Raw genomic sequence first — 16,529 nt, 5'->3', positions numbered from 1 at the left:
GACTCTTGGAGAGTAAGAAATGGTGTGCAGTGTTTATGTATAAAATGGTGCTGGCAAGTGACTTTTTGAACGCTGGCTAGTAGCTTGCAATTTGCATGTTTGCCCCCCGCAATACATACTCTAACTGTATCCAAAGAGTACATTAGAAGACACTAAAAAGGACCTGCTGTGATGCTCAAAAACTGTGTAGCGAGATCTTGATGGCGGGCATCTATGGTAGATCTGTGTACTGCTGGACTATAAAAAGTAAAGAGTAATAATATAAATCCATCATCTCATGCCCTCCGCCATAGAGGGCAAAGCCTCGCTCTAGGCTGAGGGGGAGAACATTACTTTAGCCTGGTCCGCGGAGGATGAACTGCACTCCAGACCTTGGCAGTAGAGAATGAGCCAAACAAGCAAGGCACCTGGCCCTCCACAGAGCAGGTAATGAGATGAGGACGATGAAGGAGAAACACTTGAGCAAAGCAGGACGCTGTACTTGTTTAGATTTGCAAACTAGAATTAAAGCTAAGGAGCTGTATTGGATTCCTGAAGTATAAAATAGCGTTTATTCGTTTAGAGTGCCTACATGCTGCCTTGCAACTACTTGGCAACACACTGCAAACATACCGAACTGCAAAAGCAATCAAAATCTTCTAATTTGCAAAGATTCACTGAAAGTACCTGGGGGAAAAAAAGACAAATGGCCAGGCCGGGGGGGGGGGGGGGGGGGACTAGCACATGTGGGGTTATGGAGGCTGTGAGGAGAGCGGAGGACAGAAACCTCTGCTTGAGATTGGCCTCCTTCTCCCATTAGACAGTCAAAATGTCCAATTAGAGAAGGTGGGATGGGGCGACAAAGAAAGATAACCGTAAACCAGGTGTAATCCAAGGTGTTCCTGCTCCCTACCGTATGGATTTGCAAGACTTTATATTCCATATTCCACTGAACATTACTTAGCCTGTAAGGTTAGCAATCTGACATGATTTTAATGGTTCATGTGTTAATAACAAATTAATAAATAACACAAAATGTTATAACAAATTTAAAACAACGAAAGCATTTAGAATTTTTATTTGTATTAATTTTGGGGGGGGGTCCCTCTCTATATCCCCTGTTTCCCTATCTTTATCACCCCACCCCCCTCCCCGCCTGTTATAATCCCTGACCCCACCCACCCACATATACTTTCAAAATAAAATTCGAAATGTTTTTGTTGTATGTTTTGTTAGAAAATACATTTGTTAATTCATTATTGCACTGTATACCAGTGCTGAGGCAGTCATTTAAATGTCAGGCAGTGTGACATTGCCCTGCCTAAGAGGCCTCTTTGAGGAACTTCGCGTTGGGTAATCTCTCCACATCCCCTGTTTCAGAGGGAGTATAGAGAGAGAAGTGTGAGGACTCTGTTTGTATGTGGCACTATGCACTATTGGCAAATCTGATAGGAAGGGAGGATGCTTGGAAAATGGAAGACTGCCCATATTGGCCCTGTGAGAGAACTTACTTGGCTAATATCTTGAAAAACTTTTCAGGCTACTCTGCCCAAACAGGAAACACGTAGAGGAGAGCACCTTTTTGGTGTGGACAGAGACAGGTAGGGGGCACTGTAGGTATTCAGCCAAACACTAAATATGCTGTTCCGTACCTCCCTACACACAACAGACGTCTGCTGGTCAGAAAATACATTTTAACCTACACCCCACACAACCACTGTATCCTAGTCCCAAGCGCACTTCCTCTTCACCCGTATTCATAATCTAATTCAACCCTTGACCATCCTTCACATCCGCTTCAATCTCTGATTTCTTTTTAACAATTATGTTGTTGACCTATTGTATACAGTTAGTAACATGGGAGCTAGCGTAATTTAAAGCAGTTAACATGTCCAAGAAACAGAGAATAAAACCTAAGATAGCTATCACAGTTGTCCCCCAACACACTTTATCTCGCAATACCATGGAAAAGTATATGGGATAAACAGGAGGGCGAGCGGGATCAGCACACATGAGCGACGAAAATATCATAATGAAAAAGTCAGGAGCACTTGCATATTGTTATCACTACAGGATAACCACATACGTTTGTAATCTTCCTGAATGTCTTTTCTATGGAACATTACTTTTTTCTGGAGAGTAGCACATGGTCTGAGATCCACGTCTCTACTGGGTTGAGTGCTGGATTTGAAATTTTTTCAGAATTTTCTTTTTGACAATCATTAAAGCTCTGCTATGGAGGCCACCAGGAGGCACAGCCACAATTGTGGAGTTTTGTCAGAGTTCGGGACCCTCCACAACTGGATCGCAGAGCGTCTGAAGCAGTGGTGCACTAGTGGCACCGGAGAGGAGCTACCGTTACCTCGTAACCAGGAGAAACTGGGACTGGAGGGTGGAGGTCTCGACTGAGACGCTAACACGTGGCTTGGTGGAGGAAGAGCGGGGCTGCTGGCCTGTTGCTGCGTGTCACCTCAGGTGCTTTGTGCTAGGCCCAGGCCGGGACTGAGTAGTGTTTGCGGCCCCGTTAGCCAGGGAGGTACGTCACTCCGCAACCCGGTTGACTAGGGTACAGCGACTGAAGGTCACATGGGGTGACCCCTTCAGAGTCCTGTGTGGACGCCTACATTGGCGGCACTGTTCCCAGAGCACTCCGTTGGCAAGCTGAGAGCGCTGTATAAAGCATCAGCAGGCAGACTCATCTTGCCCCTGGAGGGACTTGCATGCTCTACAACAGCAGACAAACTATCCATCCCTTGCTGAGAACATTAGTGGAGCTGCACCTCATTGGGACCATCCTACGTCATTGGAGTGCACACTCTGGGGGAGAGCTCCCGCTGCCTATGTGAAGTCCCCATCGGGGCTTTGTCCTTGACCGGAGTGGGCGGGTGGCCGGGATATAAGTAAGCTAGATCATAACTGCCAGCACGTGGCTCAACGTGTGAAGCCCACCGACAGACTGTGCAAGGGCCTAGGCGTGAAACAAAATCTGTAAATACTGGCACCAGTGCTGAGAAAGATCTGGTGCAGTGAGGGTGCGTGGCACAGCAGTGTTGGTGGCATCTCAGCACCAGTTGGGAGGACGGTAGCGCACAACCAGCAGGTGGAGGTTGAAGTGGTATACAGCGTGCCCCAGGCAGGAGTGCAGTGAAGATCTCCCATTGAGTTGGTGCTGGAAACTACCGTAGGAGTGAGCTGACCGGAGCGACACTAAGGTGGGCAACAGCGGGTCCTGGACGGTGCAGGATGCTGGAATAGCTCTCCGACAGATAGTGACAGCCCCCTCAAGGAGTAGTTACAGCGGAGTGTGCTGCTGGTGGCTGGGAGCACGGCGTGGTGCACAGAGCCCATGGTGTCAGCAGCCTGTCGCTAGGGGCCCTGGGAGGAGTTCTGAACTGAAGGGGGCCACCAACGAGATTGCCCAGTATCGCAAGGCCGGGAAAGCGGCAACCTTGCTGCACCTTGTGGGTCACACGCACCCCGCCAGCAGCAGTGAGAAGTGGGGATATGTGGAAAAAGGCTGGTGGTGCCACGGTTTGAACACTGCCTGACAGCTGGGCATAGGTCGGGGGAACCCAGGTGGATGAGCTGGAGGGGCGTGCTTTCGCAGTTCTACTACTCGGACAGTAGAGAGATGGCAAAAGCTAAGGGATACCGGGGCCCTCACCCTTGCACTGCAGAGATTGGCGCAATTAAAAGTGATCAAGTCATGGGGCAATGCGGACAGTTATAGGGGCCAAGGTGGCAGATCTCTCAGCAAAGGTCGTGACTCTGGAGGAGTGAATGGAAGGGTTGGCGGCAAACCATACCTCGGTGGAGATCCTGGAATCTCAGATGGAGGCACGTGTCCTGGCGGTTGAAGGGCGGGAGGAAGACTTGTGCCTGAAAGTGGACGATATCAAAAATTGGGAAAGATGCAATAACTTCCTCTTTTTTGGACTGTGGGAGGAGGGGGAATTCCCTGCTGGTCTGGAACAAAAGGTTCAGGAGATCATAGGCATGGTCTTGGGTTCCAAGGAAGGTGAGTGGGTGACCCTGTATAGAGTACATCGAGCAGGCAGTGGAAGCAGAGGACCTCGCTCAGTTCTGGCCCAGCGCTACTATGGTGACAAGGCTCACATTCTCGAAGGTGTGGCGAATGGGCAACATTGAGTACGAGGACTCCAAGGTGGCTATATTTCAAGACATGTCAGCCCACACGCTTCTGAGGGATATGAGCTGCAGCCCCCTCACCAGACAGCTCCAGGGGAAGGGGGTGAAATACTGCTGGGATACCACTCTGCGCTTGTGTTTGAATGGGGGGGGGCACCAAATGGTGTCGGAGGAGGACATTAAATGTGTCATGGTGGACCTGATGGAGTGTCGACGTGACAACCCCAGGTGTTGGGTGAGGAAGGGCCCAGATCTCACAGAGAGCTTCGAGGTCCAAAGGCTGACCTTGGAAGATGCAAAGTACAGGGAGTTAGGAAATTCCAGAGACTCCGCACTCCCTCACCTCGGAAGGACGATACATTAGGGGGACTCAGTGCATAGCTTTTGCCCTTATGTTCCATGGTGTGCTCTAATATCCACTTCCTGGGACTTCCCCAGACCCTGTTGGTTCAGGGGAGGGAGATGGAATGGAGGGGGTGTGTGAGCTCAATTAAGTGAAAAGTTGATTCTTGAATGTTCTGTTCTTGGGGGGGAATAAGGGGAGGTGGGAAGGGGGTTTCAGTGGTGATGTGGACAGGGGTGACAGTGATGCTTGCCCTGTTGAAGGGTGCTATGGTGGGGAGGCGGGGGCTTAGGGCTGCTGGATAAGGATTGGTGGAGAAGCTAGTGCGGCCAGGGCAGGGGTCACACCCCTGGTGGTTCGACTGGTGTAACCATGCAAAACCACCCCCACAATCCCCAAGGTAACGCAAACCCTGCTGCCCTTGTTCGATATTGATTACCCAATTTGATTGATTTTAATCTATCGAATGGTACTGGCCAGTTTCGACCATATGTACCATTCGATCAATTAAAATCGATCAAATTGGGTAATACCGTTAGGATCACATTGGCTGTACTGTATGTGCCCAGTGCAGGCCAGGTACAATTTCTACGATGGATCTCTGCACTGTTAGAGAACTGGGCTGAGGGAGTCATGCTCCTGGGGGGGCGACTTCAATATCATAGCTGACCCGGCGCTGGACTGGTGGTTCGCAAAGGGGGGGGAAGCCCGAAGAAACTGAGTAAGGACAATAGCGAATTTGGGCATCTTTTGAAAGATAATATCTGGACTGCCATCTGGCGGGGTCCCTTTCTGGGCCCGAGGTGACTTATACGTTCTTCTCCCCCCACACCAGATGTACACCAGGATAGACCTTGTGCTCGTGCCGCAGGAGCAAGTAGGGGACATGGGGCTGCCTAGAGTAGAGGTGATAACGCGGACGGATAATGCGATGGTGGTAACAGAGTGGAAGGTGGTGAGGCCCCAAATGCGCACGCCCAGGTGGAGATGTAACTACACATTGGTGAGAGACCAGGTGTTTCGGGGCTTCTTGGGGGCAGAGATAAGGGAGTGCTTACAAGTTAATGACAGCGGGGAAGTGCCCATGGCAATGGTGTGGGGGGGCAGCCAAGGGCACAGTTAAGGGTCTGCTCATTGCTGAAGGGCAAGGAAAAAGAGAGAAAGGGGGTTGGTGGAAGGTAGGATACAGGAGGAATTGAAGGGTCTGCGATCCCAGTTCATGAGGAAGGATGCTGAAAGGGAGAAGCTCTTAATGGAGATGAGGGACAAGAGGCAGGTGCTCCACTCGATATCAATATTGGAGGTGGTTAAGAGGCTGAGGTACACGCGGCAGAAATACTATGAAAAGGGAGATGCAGTGGGCACATGTTTGGGAAACGGTAGAGATGTAGTGCGGAGAGGAGAGTGAATCAGATACGTGGAGCGGACTTGACCCTGGTGGGTAGAGGGGGGGGGGGGGGGGAATATCCCAGCCCAATTCAGTCTATCGCCAGCTCTATGTCCAAACGGCAGTGGGCATGGGTGAGACGGTACACCGACATCTCAGTGACCTGCAAATCCTCAAACTCAGTGACGGAGGATGAACTACTGGAGGAGGAGGTAACGAGGGGGGGGGAATAAGCTTAGTCTCTTTGCAGATGATGCCTTACTCTACATTACTAATCTCTCGGTGCTGCGCCTGTTGGAGAGCTTAGCGCAGTACGGTGAGCTATCCATCTTTAAAGTCAGTTTGGAGAAGTCTGTGGCCTTCGCAGCTGGAGGAGTGTTAGTTGCCGACGGGGAATACATAGGGGGGCTGCTATTTCAGATGCAAGAGGATTGCTTTCTATAGGGTGATGCGCAATTACGGGGATCTCTTTGCTAATAAATTCTTGCCACTATGGTGGGCGGTGCAGGACAACTTGAGTAGATGGGCACGGTTGACTCACTTGTGGGTGGCGCGCCTGAACTGCATTAAAATGGTGGTGCTGCCCACATTTTTGTTTTTATTCCAGATGCTCCTGGTTGTGATTATCATCCTTTTTTAACTCTGTGAAGGGTGCTCTGCTGAAATTCCTATGGGTAGGGGTGAGGCACATGGTTGCATACAGGGCATTGATTTTCCCGAAGGAGGAGGATGGGGTGGGGCGGAGTTCCCAGACTAGCCAACATATTATAGGGCAGCCCAGCTCTGTGTACTGGTTGACCACCTGGACCCTCAGTCCGGTAAGCAGTGGGTCCATATGGGCAATGTGGTTCTTGCCCCAATCTCAAAAAGGGTGGTGGTTATCGGTGCCGCAGTCTCGAATTCCAAGGAGAGTGGTACACCATCCAGTCTTTGCGGTTTTATGGTCCCTCTGGAGGGAGGTGGGGGACACTCGATGACTGTCCACGTGGCCTTCCCCCTTGAGCTGCATTTGGGCCCTGCCACTGAGGGACAGCGTGGTGGAGCCTCTAGCGTTCCATATTTTGGTATGAGGCGGTGTTGAGTAGCGCTGGCCAAATGTGGGAGGATGGGGATTTTCTCTCAATGGGTAGGCTGGAGGAATGCTTGGGCATTTGGACTTTTGTCTGTGTTTCGCTACCTTCAACTAAAGGGGATACTGACCGATTGTCAGTGGGGCGCTTATCTACGGAGAGGGCTGCTGGAATATGGGCAGCTCTTGATCAAGGCTGCCAGCTCTAGGGAGCTCATAGCGCGGCTATACAGGGGGATCCTGTTGGCAGAGCCCAGGGACCCATTACCTGCTAGTCAGATGGGGACGCAACCTGGGGAGGGACGTTAATAATGCTCTATGGATGCAGATGTGCTGGAGAGTCTCGCGCTCCACGGTTTCTCTGCAGTACGGGCACCAGGCCCTAAAATTGCTTCACAGATGGCACTACCCACTGGCCGCTTTGGCTAGGATGTACAAGGGTATGATTCTCGTTGCTGGAACGGTCACCGGGCAAGGGGCGACTATTACCACATGTGGTTGGGTTGCACTCATATTCGGCAGTACTGGAGGGAAGTTCTGTCCTGGATTAAGGGGATTGATGGGGTTCCTAGGGAATTGTCACTGTGGATGCTCTTCTTTGGGTAAGGCTAGAAGAGTAGGAGGGTGTGGTGGAGGAGGGGCACATGGTGCAGTCCTGTTGGTGGCTGCCAAATTCTGCTTGGCCCAGTTGTGGAAGAGTCTGTGTTAGCCAGTGGGGAGGGGTTGGGTGGCTAACGTTCGAGCTATATAAGACATGGAGTTCCTCACCCAACGTTTGTACGAGTCACTATCCAATATTTAAGGTTTGTGGCTACCTTTCTTTGAGAAATATGGCCGATGAACAGCCCTGGAGGTTGTGACCGGTCTTCCCTCTGGGTTTCCAGTTTGTCCATGTTCCTGTCCTTAAATTTGATAATTTGTTTTCTGAAGTTCCATTGTAAAATGCACGTAAAGGTGGTCCTAGAGCTTTGTGTTTGGCCCGGCGATTCAGAGTGGACATCGTGGCATAAACCTTCTGGAGTTGATCTGATTACGCTGCATGTGGGGGGGTGGCATGGGAGGAGCGGGGCGTGGAGGGACAGTTGAAGGGGTGAGGCAGTGGGAGGGGAGAGGGATGGGGGGTTGCACACGCGCCTGCCCCTCCTAAATATAGTACCCCTTACACGAACGGACCGCAAATGTAATGTTAGATTAACTGTGCTTTCTGGCTTAATCTTCCAAAATTGAACACTATTTTGAAGCATGAGGATTCTTGGAATTGACAGTCCCCTGTCCTTAATTGGAAATAGCTAAACACCTACCCGGTTCCACCTAGCAATCACCTTCTCCCAAAGTGAAGGTAAAATGAAACCTGGTCTGTGTCCACCTTGCCCCCTTTCTCCCTTTTGACTACTGCACACTAAATATGTATCAGTGCCTTTCTAACATGCCACAAGTCCTACACATTCATGAGCATTAAATGGAAAAAACGTTCTTTTCTATAATTGGAGTAATTTTAATTTCAGAAGCACTTTTGGAGCAAGCAATGATTGGTCCATCTCCAAACCCTCTGATTTTGTCCTACCTGAAGTACGCAGTCAGTTCACAGGTAAGACTGAGTGTATACTGCATGCTGGGAGGTTGCATGTATGGTGGGTGAGGGTTGCATACAGATGTAATAATCTAACTGCTCACAATGACCCCCCACACCCTCCATAAATCTGTGCCACCATCAGAGGCCGAACAACTCTGAGACAGTATTTCAGATTCCTTCTGCATAGGAATGGATACATTGATATGAAGCTTTTTAACACATGTACTTAGACAGCTTTGTATGCCATTTCTCTGTATACCATTTCGTACATGCAAATTAAGGTGGGTGAGCCACCTGTATAGAAATCAAGAGTTACGTAAATGAAAGCTTAGATAATCGAGATTAAGAAATGTGCACTAAATGAACTTTGTTTTGAGTACAATACATTTATACAACGTTTACTTTAGTGTTCTGCTTCTGAAACTCTGTAGTATGAGAGCAAACGTGACTAGCTTCCTGCATTCAGCAAGCAAGAACATTCACCTAGAAAGGCAAATACTGGGTGTTAGTCAGAACTCAATTTTGGCTCCTTTTCACCCACTTTGTTAGTGCATGTTAAGAGTTGCCTTTTCACTGCGCTGTGGCCTCTGGCAGGCCCCTCTGTGTTTGACTTTTCTTTTGAGTAAGTGAGTTTCTTTGAAAACCTCACATGCATCTGTAATTCCTATTGTTTATGGGAAGCCTTGGTAGTCCCTAGTACTACCAGGGAAGTGGGTTCCTTTTTATTCCCATGTCCTTTTAGTAGATCAATCTCCTCACCCAAGCATTGGGTTTGTTGCAAGCTGGTGGAAGGATTTGCTTTTTTTTTTTTTTTTTTTTTTAGGAGTGCATTTGTGCACCCTCATGTGACGGAGACTCCTTTGCCCGTGCAGTAGTCAACATGGCTACCGCTTGTTTTTTTGGCACTGCAACCGAAACCATTGTCTTTGTTCTTTTTCCAAATAAATGTTGCTGGGAATGGCACATATGGAAATTACCTTTCGTAGGCTTTGCACAGACCCTGTAAAGCGCAGTCTTGATGGCAACAGGTTTAGGCTGGGTGGGGTCTTTCAATCCATGTCCCTTTGTTCATTAGGTCACAAGAGGAAGCTGACTGACATCCAGGAATGTAGGGCTAGCAATTCATTGAATTCTACAGGGCCAGAGATTGGAGTGCTGAGGTAGACCATAACCCTGCAGATGTGTATATTTAACAGGGACTTTGAGCTGTTATTTAGTTGACCACTGGACCTGATCCCGAGGAAGCAGAGAGGGCAATTATGCTAAGAACTGTTCCCGAAGCTGTGCTGGTCATGACCCATCTTCCTTAAGGCAAAGCCCTGTTTCTCATTTACTGTAGGAAACCGGCTGAAGGATATTGTCTCCCTCAAATTTTCAGATAGTTTATGCAGATCCCTCACCAGCTTGCTGGTGCTTCCCCGAATGTCCTGGCACAGAGTGCTGCTCATTATGAGACAAGGCTCCTGGTGTGCCCATACCCGAGCTTGCGCTGCATGCTGTTCAGTCCTTCAAGGAGCATCCTGCTCTGTGGCTTTGATGATGCTATCATATCTGGGATGTCAAGGATGAGGCCATTTTCCCCTCCTGAATTGCCTGTGACCTGCTGCGTCTTTCCTCCACTGTTGCTGCGCGCGGAACCTCTTTATCATGGGTGGCTTGCCAGAGGCCGTTCTTTTTCCTGGATGAAGTGCTAGTGCCCAGACCAAATTCTGACACAGAAGCTCACCTGTATAAATGTCACCCACCTGTACAAATTTCACCCACCCCTGGACCATCTCCACAGTTTTTTCCTTGGTGTGAGCAGTCCATCTGAGTCCCCCTCCCCTCCCTTTTCAGTGACAGGTCTTCCACAGCTGTGCTTCTGTGCCTGGTTTGGATGCTCATTTTCAAGTTCTCCTGGACTGCAATATTTCTGCATAGTGCTTGATGCTGTCCTTTGCAACAGTCCCTCTTTCTTAATTTTGGTAGTAGAAACTGAGTCTCGACTCCACAGCTGCCTTTGGCTCTGTCCCAGAGACCTCCAAGTGATACATTATGTGTCACTGTTAACAAGAAGCGTAGATTGGGTGTGTCACTTTATTTCTAATGGAAGACCATTGTTGACTCTTTAAAAGTACTCTTAAGTAACTGAAAACATTGCGGCATCTTTTGAAACACAGACTCAAAAGCTTTATGGGTACACCAAAAACACAGGTTTATGGAGGTGTGACATGGTGCGCAATTAGATAGTATGGCTGTCTGAGAGCTCCTGCGATGTTAGGGTAAGAAACGTGGATTTGGCCAGAGAGAGATCTGCTTTTGCCTCCTGAATTGCTGCTGTGGGCGGGGGAAGCCCTGGAGCGGCTCTGGACACCATTTGGGCTGCCATGTAGTCTCTGAAGCGCAGCGTCGGGCCACTTCATCTACTAGGCCTGTGGGTCTACCATCTTGTTTCAGCATCTTCGGCAGGCCGCCGCCGAGGTCTGCGGCGCACTGATGACCTGGCACTGCTCATCGGCCACCTGAAGCGTGTTCTGCTCCCAGGGGGAGGAGATGGCTCAGAGAGATGCCGCAGCCCTAGGGGCCCGCTCCCTCTGAGGCAGCCTCCCCCCCGCACCACCTCCTCTCACCCTTTGGGCTTGTGGCCTGCTGCCCCGGTCCCTTGCCAGACCCCACCCTGCCACGACAGAGGCACCAGTCCTGCCGACGACCTCAGTATTAGCCAGTGTGCTGGGGAGCAGGGCCAGGGTTCTCTGCTGGCTGGCTTTGCTGCGCCTTGCCTGGGCTGGCAACACCCTCTTAATGGGGCTATGGTGTGGATTGGCGGACCAGCCAGGTGGGCTGGACCCTGGGGGTGTTGCGCTTCGTCGGCCATGAGCCTCTATGGGCCTTGCTGACTGCCGTGGACGGTGGAGAGGCTGCAGGTGCAGTAGGGTGGACTCCTGTGCTTGAGGGGTGATCTGATGACCCGGTTTTGATGCCCCCAGCCTCAAGAGCTTCTTGGAGGTTTGGAACTCTTTTTATATTTTTTCCTAAAGTTGTGCTTGCTTTCACAGGCTCCCTCCTTCAGAGTCTGGTGCTCCTCCTGTCCTCTTGGTCACTTAGGGGGTTGTGGCTGGCGCCATGGCTAAGGCCAAATCGCAGAAGGGATATTGCTTCCCTTCTGCAGATTCATGATCGGGGGAAAAACAAACTCCCTACGGTCATGCAAGTGCATGATAACCGTCCGCAAGCAACAGGCTCCAAGTGGGCCACAAAAAGATGCCCTACAACAATGGATGATGGAGATGAAGGGGCAACTCTAGTATTGCCAAACTGTCTGGTAAGATCTCAACCATTGACAAGCGCCTAGATAAGACTGAGCTCCAAGTGGGAGATGTCGAAACCACCCTATGTGAGTAGGCATACAAGGTTGGCGAATGGGCCAAACTCATCGAGGCCTTAGAAGACAAGGTGACTCATCTTGAAACTAAGCATGAGGACTCGGAAAACCGATCCCGTCGTAGTATGGCTTTCATGCCCTACCAGGAAGGGTGGACCTAGCTTTTAACGACTCGCCACCACGATCTAAGGCAGGCCCATTAAAGGCCATGTCCGCCCTCCTGGCAGGGCATGAAAAAAGCCATTTGCACCCCGTGGTTCATCCGTAGTGCAAATGGCATTCAAAATATTTAATCTGGAGATCTGATGTGCTAGTGCAGCCGGACTCCCGATGAAAAATGAATAAAAAAAGATGGCCAATGCCATATGGAAAAGGCACAGTCCCTTTTCCATGTCCATGGCGGCCAGACTGGAGGATCTGCAGGACCAGAGTGCAATACTTTGGTCCCGTGGGCCACAGGTAAGTGGAGGGGGTGGGGAGGCAACAGGGAGAAACACCCTGTTGCCTCCCCACAATGACTGAAAAAATGGAGAAAAAAAGCGTCACCTGGGGAACGAACACCTCTGGGTGGCTGGGACAACCAGTTAGGATTGTGTAATCTTGCACGCAGTTCCAGCCACCTGATGGGCTGAGTGCCCTTCCCTGGGTATAAATGATATGTATGTATCGGAGGTGTGCCAGTTCACTTCCCGTTTGGGGAACTGGAGGATTCTATCACTGGACGCTGTGCCAGAGGAACTGATAGAGTTTAGCAGAATGCACAGGGACCTGCTAGGGCCTGGTCCCTAATGTCCTCACTCGGGTTCACTGCTATAAGCTTTAAGGAGGAAATCTTGTCACGTGCCAGAACTCTGGACGAAGTTCGATTCTGTGGCTCCACTTATCAGGATCTAGCGGGTACTACACTCCTGAAACATAAGGCTTTTAGACACCTCATGGAATGGCTTCAAGAGAGGAATGTTTGTTACCGATGGGGGTTCCCTACCGCTCTCCACTTCACCTACAGGAATCAGCCTTGGATGGTCACCACTATTAAGGAGACTCAGCAACTTCTCTCACCTGACCAGGCGCAGCCGCCTCAGTGGTAGGACCTGGTGGATGAAAAAGACCTGGTGCTAGGGTGGGGCCTTGGTCTAAAGTTGATTGGGGTTGTAAGAAGAAAAGGGTCCTGGATTCTGATGACACCCTCCATGAGACACCAGGGCGCCTTGCTAGCTTGGTTTCCATTTCGGCAATGTCTGCTCACCATTTTCTCCTCAGCCTCTACTCTAGTGCTACTTAATGGGAACTCTACCCCACCCCCATTCAGATTGCTAGGGGCACACGGCAGGGCTGCCCTCTATCTCCCCTCCTGTTTGCCCTCTCGATGGAGGCCGTAGTGACATGGGTATGCCACAATCCGGGGTAATCCATGTGCACTGCAGTAGCATAATCTACCTCTGTATGCCGACGATGTTTTGGTCACGGTGACCAACACAACGGCCTTGGCCCGGACCCTGATGGGCAAACTTGCAGACTTTGGCTCAGTTTCTGGGTTTAAAATCAACTATTCAAATCCCAGGGACTTGCCTTAGTGTTGTCACCAGAAGAATGTGCTAAGCGCAGAGGTCTGTCCCATTCATTGGAAGGAGGATTGGATCAAATACCTGGGGATTAAAATCCCAAGCAAAATCAAAACATTGTATAGTGTTATTACCACCCTCTGTTTACAAATATGGAATCCGACCTTAAGCAGTGGGACAAGCACGCGATCATGAGGCTGGGATGGGCTGCATCTATTAAAATGACCACTATCCCGAAGCTCTTATACCAGTTCTCAGCCCTCCTGACACAGATCCCTATACACAGATTGCACTCGCTTCAAAGGAAAATTGAGATTTATTTGGCAACAGCGCAAACCTAAACCAGCTAAAAGGGTCCTGCTTCGGAGGGAGTACCTGGGCAGACTTGGGGTCCCAGAAAAGCATGACAGCTCTCACATTTCTTTTCATGGGTACAGATCAGAGATGCTCCCATCTGGACACAGATGGAGCAGTAGGCATCTCGGGTCCCGATGCAGCAATTGCCATTCACTAAACTGACTCGCAGCCTGACTGGCGAATTGCTGCCATCATCGACAACACATACACTTAGATGTTGGAATACTGTGACTAGGAGGTGGGGCCCCTCTGGTGGGTCTGGGTCCCCTTGCACCCATTGTTGGTAACCCTGAGTTTTCTCCTTGCATGCTGAAATTACCATTCTCTTCCTGGGTTCAATGTGGCCATTCGACAACTTGGACCACCTTTTAAAGAAGGTGGCCCCACTCACTGTCCAAGAATGCAAACTAACATGTTTCCCTACAGGAAGGGGTAAGGTTCTGATTATGCTCCGCTGCGCCACTTAATCACCCTATGACAAAACAAAGGGGTACAAGAGACCTAAATGCACTGGAACTCACTTGTTGTTTAGTGGGTCTGTCCAAAAGTAGAATTGCTAGAAAAGCACGGAATAAAGCTGTCCCCGTAGACCGGATGACACACTCTCGCTCAGGTTCTCAAAACAAAGGCAGTTCAAAACTTAGATCGAGGCCCGCCTGGCCTTCCACATTAAAGTCTCTCTTTCCAGCTTTCAAAACGCCGTTCAACACAAAGTTCACGCTGTTCTCCCTCTTTCGGGCTCGGTCCTTTCCACAAAGAAACATTCACGTAGGTCTCCCTCAGTCGGGCTCAGACCTTTCAAACACAACACTAGCAGGGATTCCCTTCCCCAAGCTTAATTCACATCCTTTAGGGGTTCCCTTCCCCTAACTTATCACACCTTTTCCTGATGTCGAAGACTTTCGAATGTGCGTGGCTTTTATAGACCTTCGCAGAACCACTTTGACTTTCCCTTCACCTCACACTCTTCTGTTATTTGCCCCATTGACTCTTGGTCTGGGTAGTTCGATGTAATAAGCACAAAAGGCCAACGTTCACCTTTACTCCCCCCCCCCCACTCCCCACACCCACTTTCTCAGAGTTAATTTTGATCACTTCGCTTTTTATAGTTAATTCACTATCGCTTCATAACAAAAACATTTCACTTTCACAGAGATTTTCGAAAGGGCTACTTCCTTTCGCCGGACCACTCTGCTACTCAGTATTGCTGGTTTCACAGCCATCTGTAATTCAAAGTTCATCACAGGTCTGCCTTCCTTCACATCTCATCCACACACGTCCAGCCTTCAATTGTGCGATATACTTTTGCAACTTCAATCTTTCTTTAACACACACCGGCCTTTCATGTCGCTTGCCAACTCACCTACAAAGGATGTGTTATTGATCTTAGAAAATGTGTTTTTCTCTTTCACTTCCCCCCTTTTTTAATGTATTATTTACGTGATATTGGCATATATGGATTCTGTTGCACAGTAGTTCGAAAGGGTCAGCAGTACAGGACAAGGATCGTACATGTATGAATTACGTTAACTGATATCCAGTGCCATTCCCGTGTTTGTAAAATCCCACTTTAACCTATTTACAGCAAATAAGATTTGCTTTTTGGGTTTTTCACATTTGGTTGACAAATATGTACAAATGTTATTGATTGTATGATTAATTAATCGGTCAATATGCAATTTTAGGTTTGGACCATAGGGTCCAAGTGAGGATTTTCTGTCTTTGATACTTTTCATATACATAAAAAAAGTGTTTGTTTAATTTGCACAATTTAAAATGTGTGTGTAATATATCTTAAATTGTAGGACCCAGGGGCCTACTGAATTAATAATTTACCTTTTTTATATTCATGTGTGTGCCTTCAAATAGATTGATTCAAAATGTATTTAATAATGCCCAGGTCTTAATAAGGGTGTGTTGGTACAGAATCATAAACTGAAGTGGTTCATTCAGGGGACTCCCCTTTGTGCATTAGCTTAACTCACCGGCTGTGTGCATTTCTTTCTTTTGTTTGCAGTTTTTAATTCATGAGCCAAGGTTAGTACCAGAGGCTTGACCTTGCCTCCCCAACTCTGCCTTTCACCCAGGAGGGGTGCTGGCATCCTTAAAACACAATGGGACTCATTACGAGGTTGGAGGTAGCTCCAAACTCTGATCCGGGTCTGGCAAACGCGAATGGGCAATTACCAGACTATTCCGGCCCAGCTGGACCCTTTCGCGGGTGCTGGGCCCGGTACATCCCCATTCCCATTGGAGCCCCATAGGGCTCAGTACGAATGGGGAGGTTGGTAGCACCGCGGTACAGGTCGGACCTGGTGGCTGCAAGGGCACCCGCGAGCAGGACTCGTAGTATGGCGGTACGGTAGGAACAGTGCCAGTAGCGATACCGGCGCCATTGTTGCCTTACCGCCATACTTGTAATGAGGCCCAATGCAGTCTTCTTGTCTGGGATTTGGCCTTCTCCACATGTCTTTCGCAGCCTTTTGGCAGCAACAACCTCCTGCAGGGAACTCATGGGGTTCTCTACCCTTTGCTCTCATCCCTTAGTCTGTCAGTCTTATCCAGTAGGGTTGCCTTAGCCCCGGAAATTCTGCTCTTGCTCGTGCACCACTTTGCTCAGAGCGTCTCTATGTTCTGCCATTTATCCATGTGAGGAGAGCTAATTGGTATCAGACGAAGGCACTTAAAGTCAAGTGCCTGACTTTGCCTGACCCAATTAGCGGGACATGTACAATGAGATATGTAAGGG

General features: G+C 49.4%; 1 protein-coding gene across 5 annotated transcripts in view; it reads left to right on the top strand.

Moving 5' to 3' along the window:
• The window catches only part of MED24 (mediator complex subunit 24), a 598,903-nt gene that overhangs the window by 56,017 nt on the left and 526,357 nt on the right, over nucleotides 1-16,529 (top strand). For all 5 annotated transcript variants that reach the window (XM_069634774.1, XM_069634779.1, XM_069634777.1 and 2 more), the window contains exon 4: nucleotides 8,433-8,515. In XM_069634774.1, coding sequence (XP_069490875.1) covers nucleotides 8,433-8,515 — 83 coding nt within the window. The remainder of the gene's footprint in view (nucleotides 1-8,432; nucleotides 8,516-16,529) is intronic.

Source organism: Ambystoma mexicanum, chromosome 13 (genome assembly GCF_040938575.1).
Source record: "Ambystoma mexicanum isolate Mex_15411 chromosome 13, UKY_AmexF1_1, whole genome shotgun sequence".
NCBI lineage: Eukaryota > Metazoa > Chordata > Amphibia > Caudata > Ambystomatidae > Ambystoma > Ambystoma mexicanum.
This window is presented reverse-complemented; position numbering and strand designations above follow the sequence as displayed.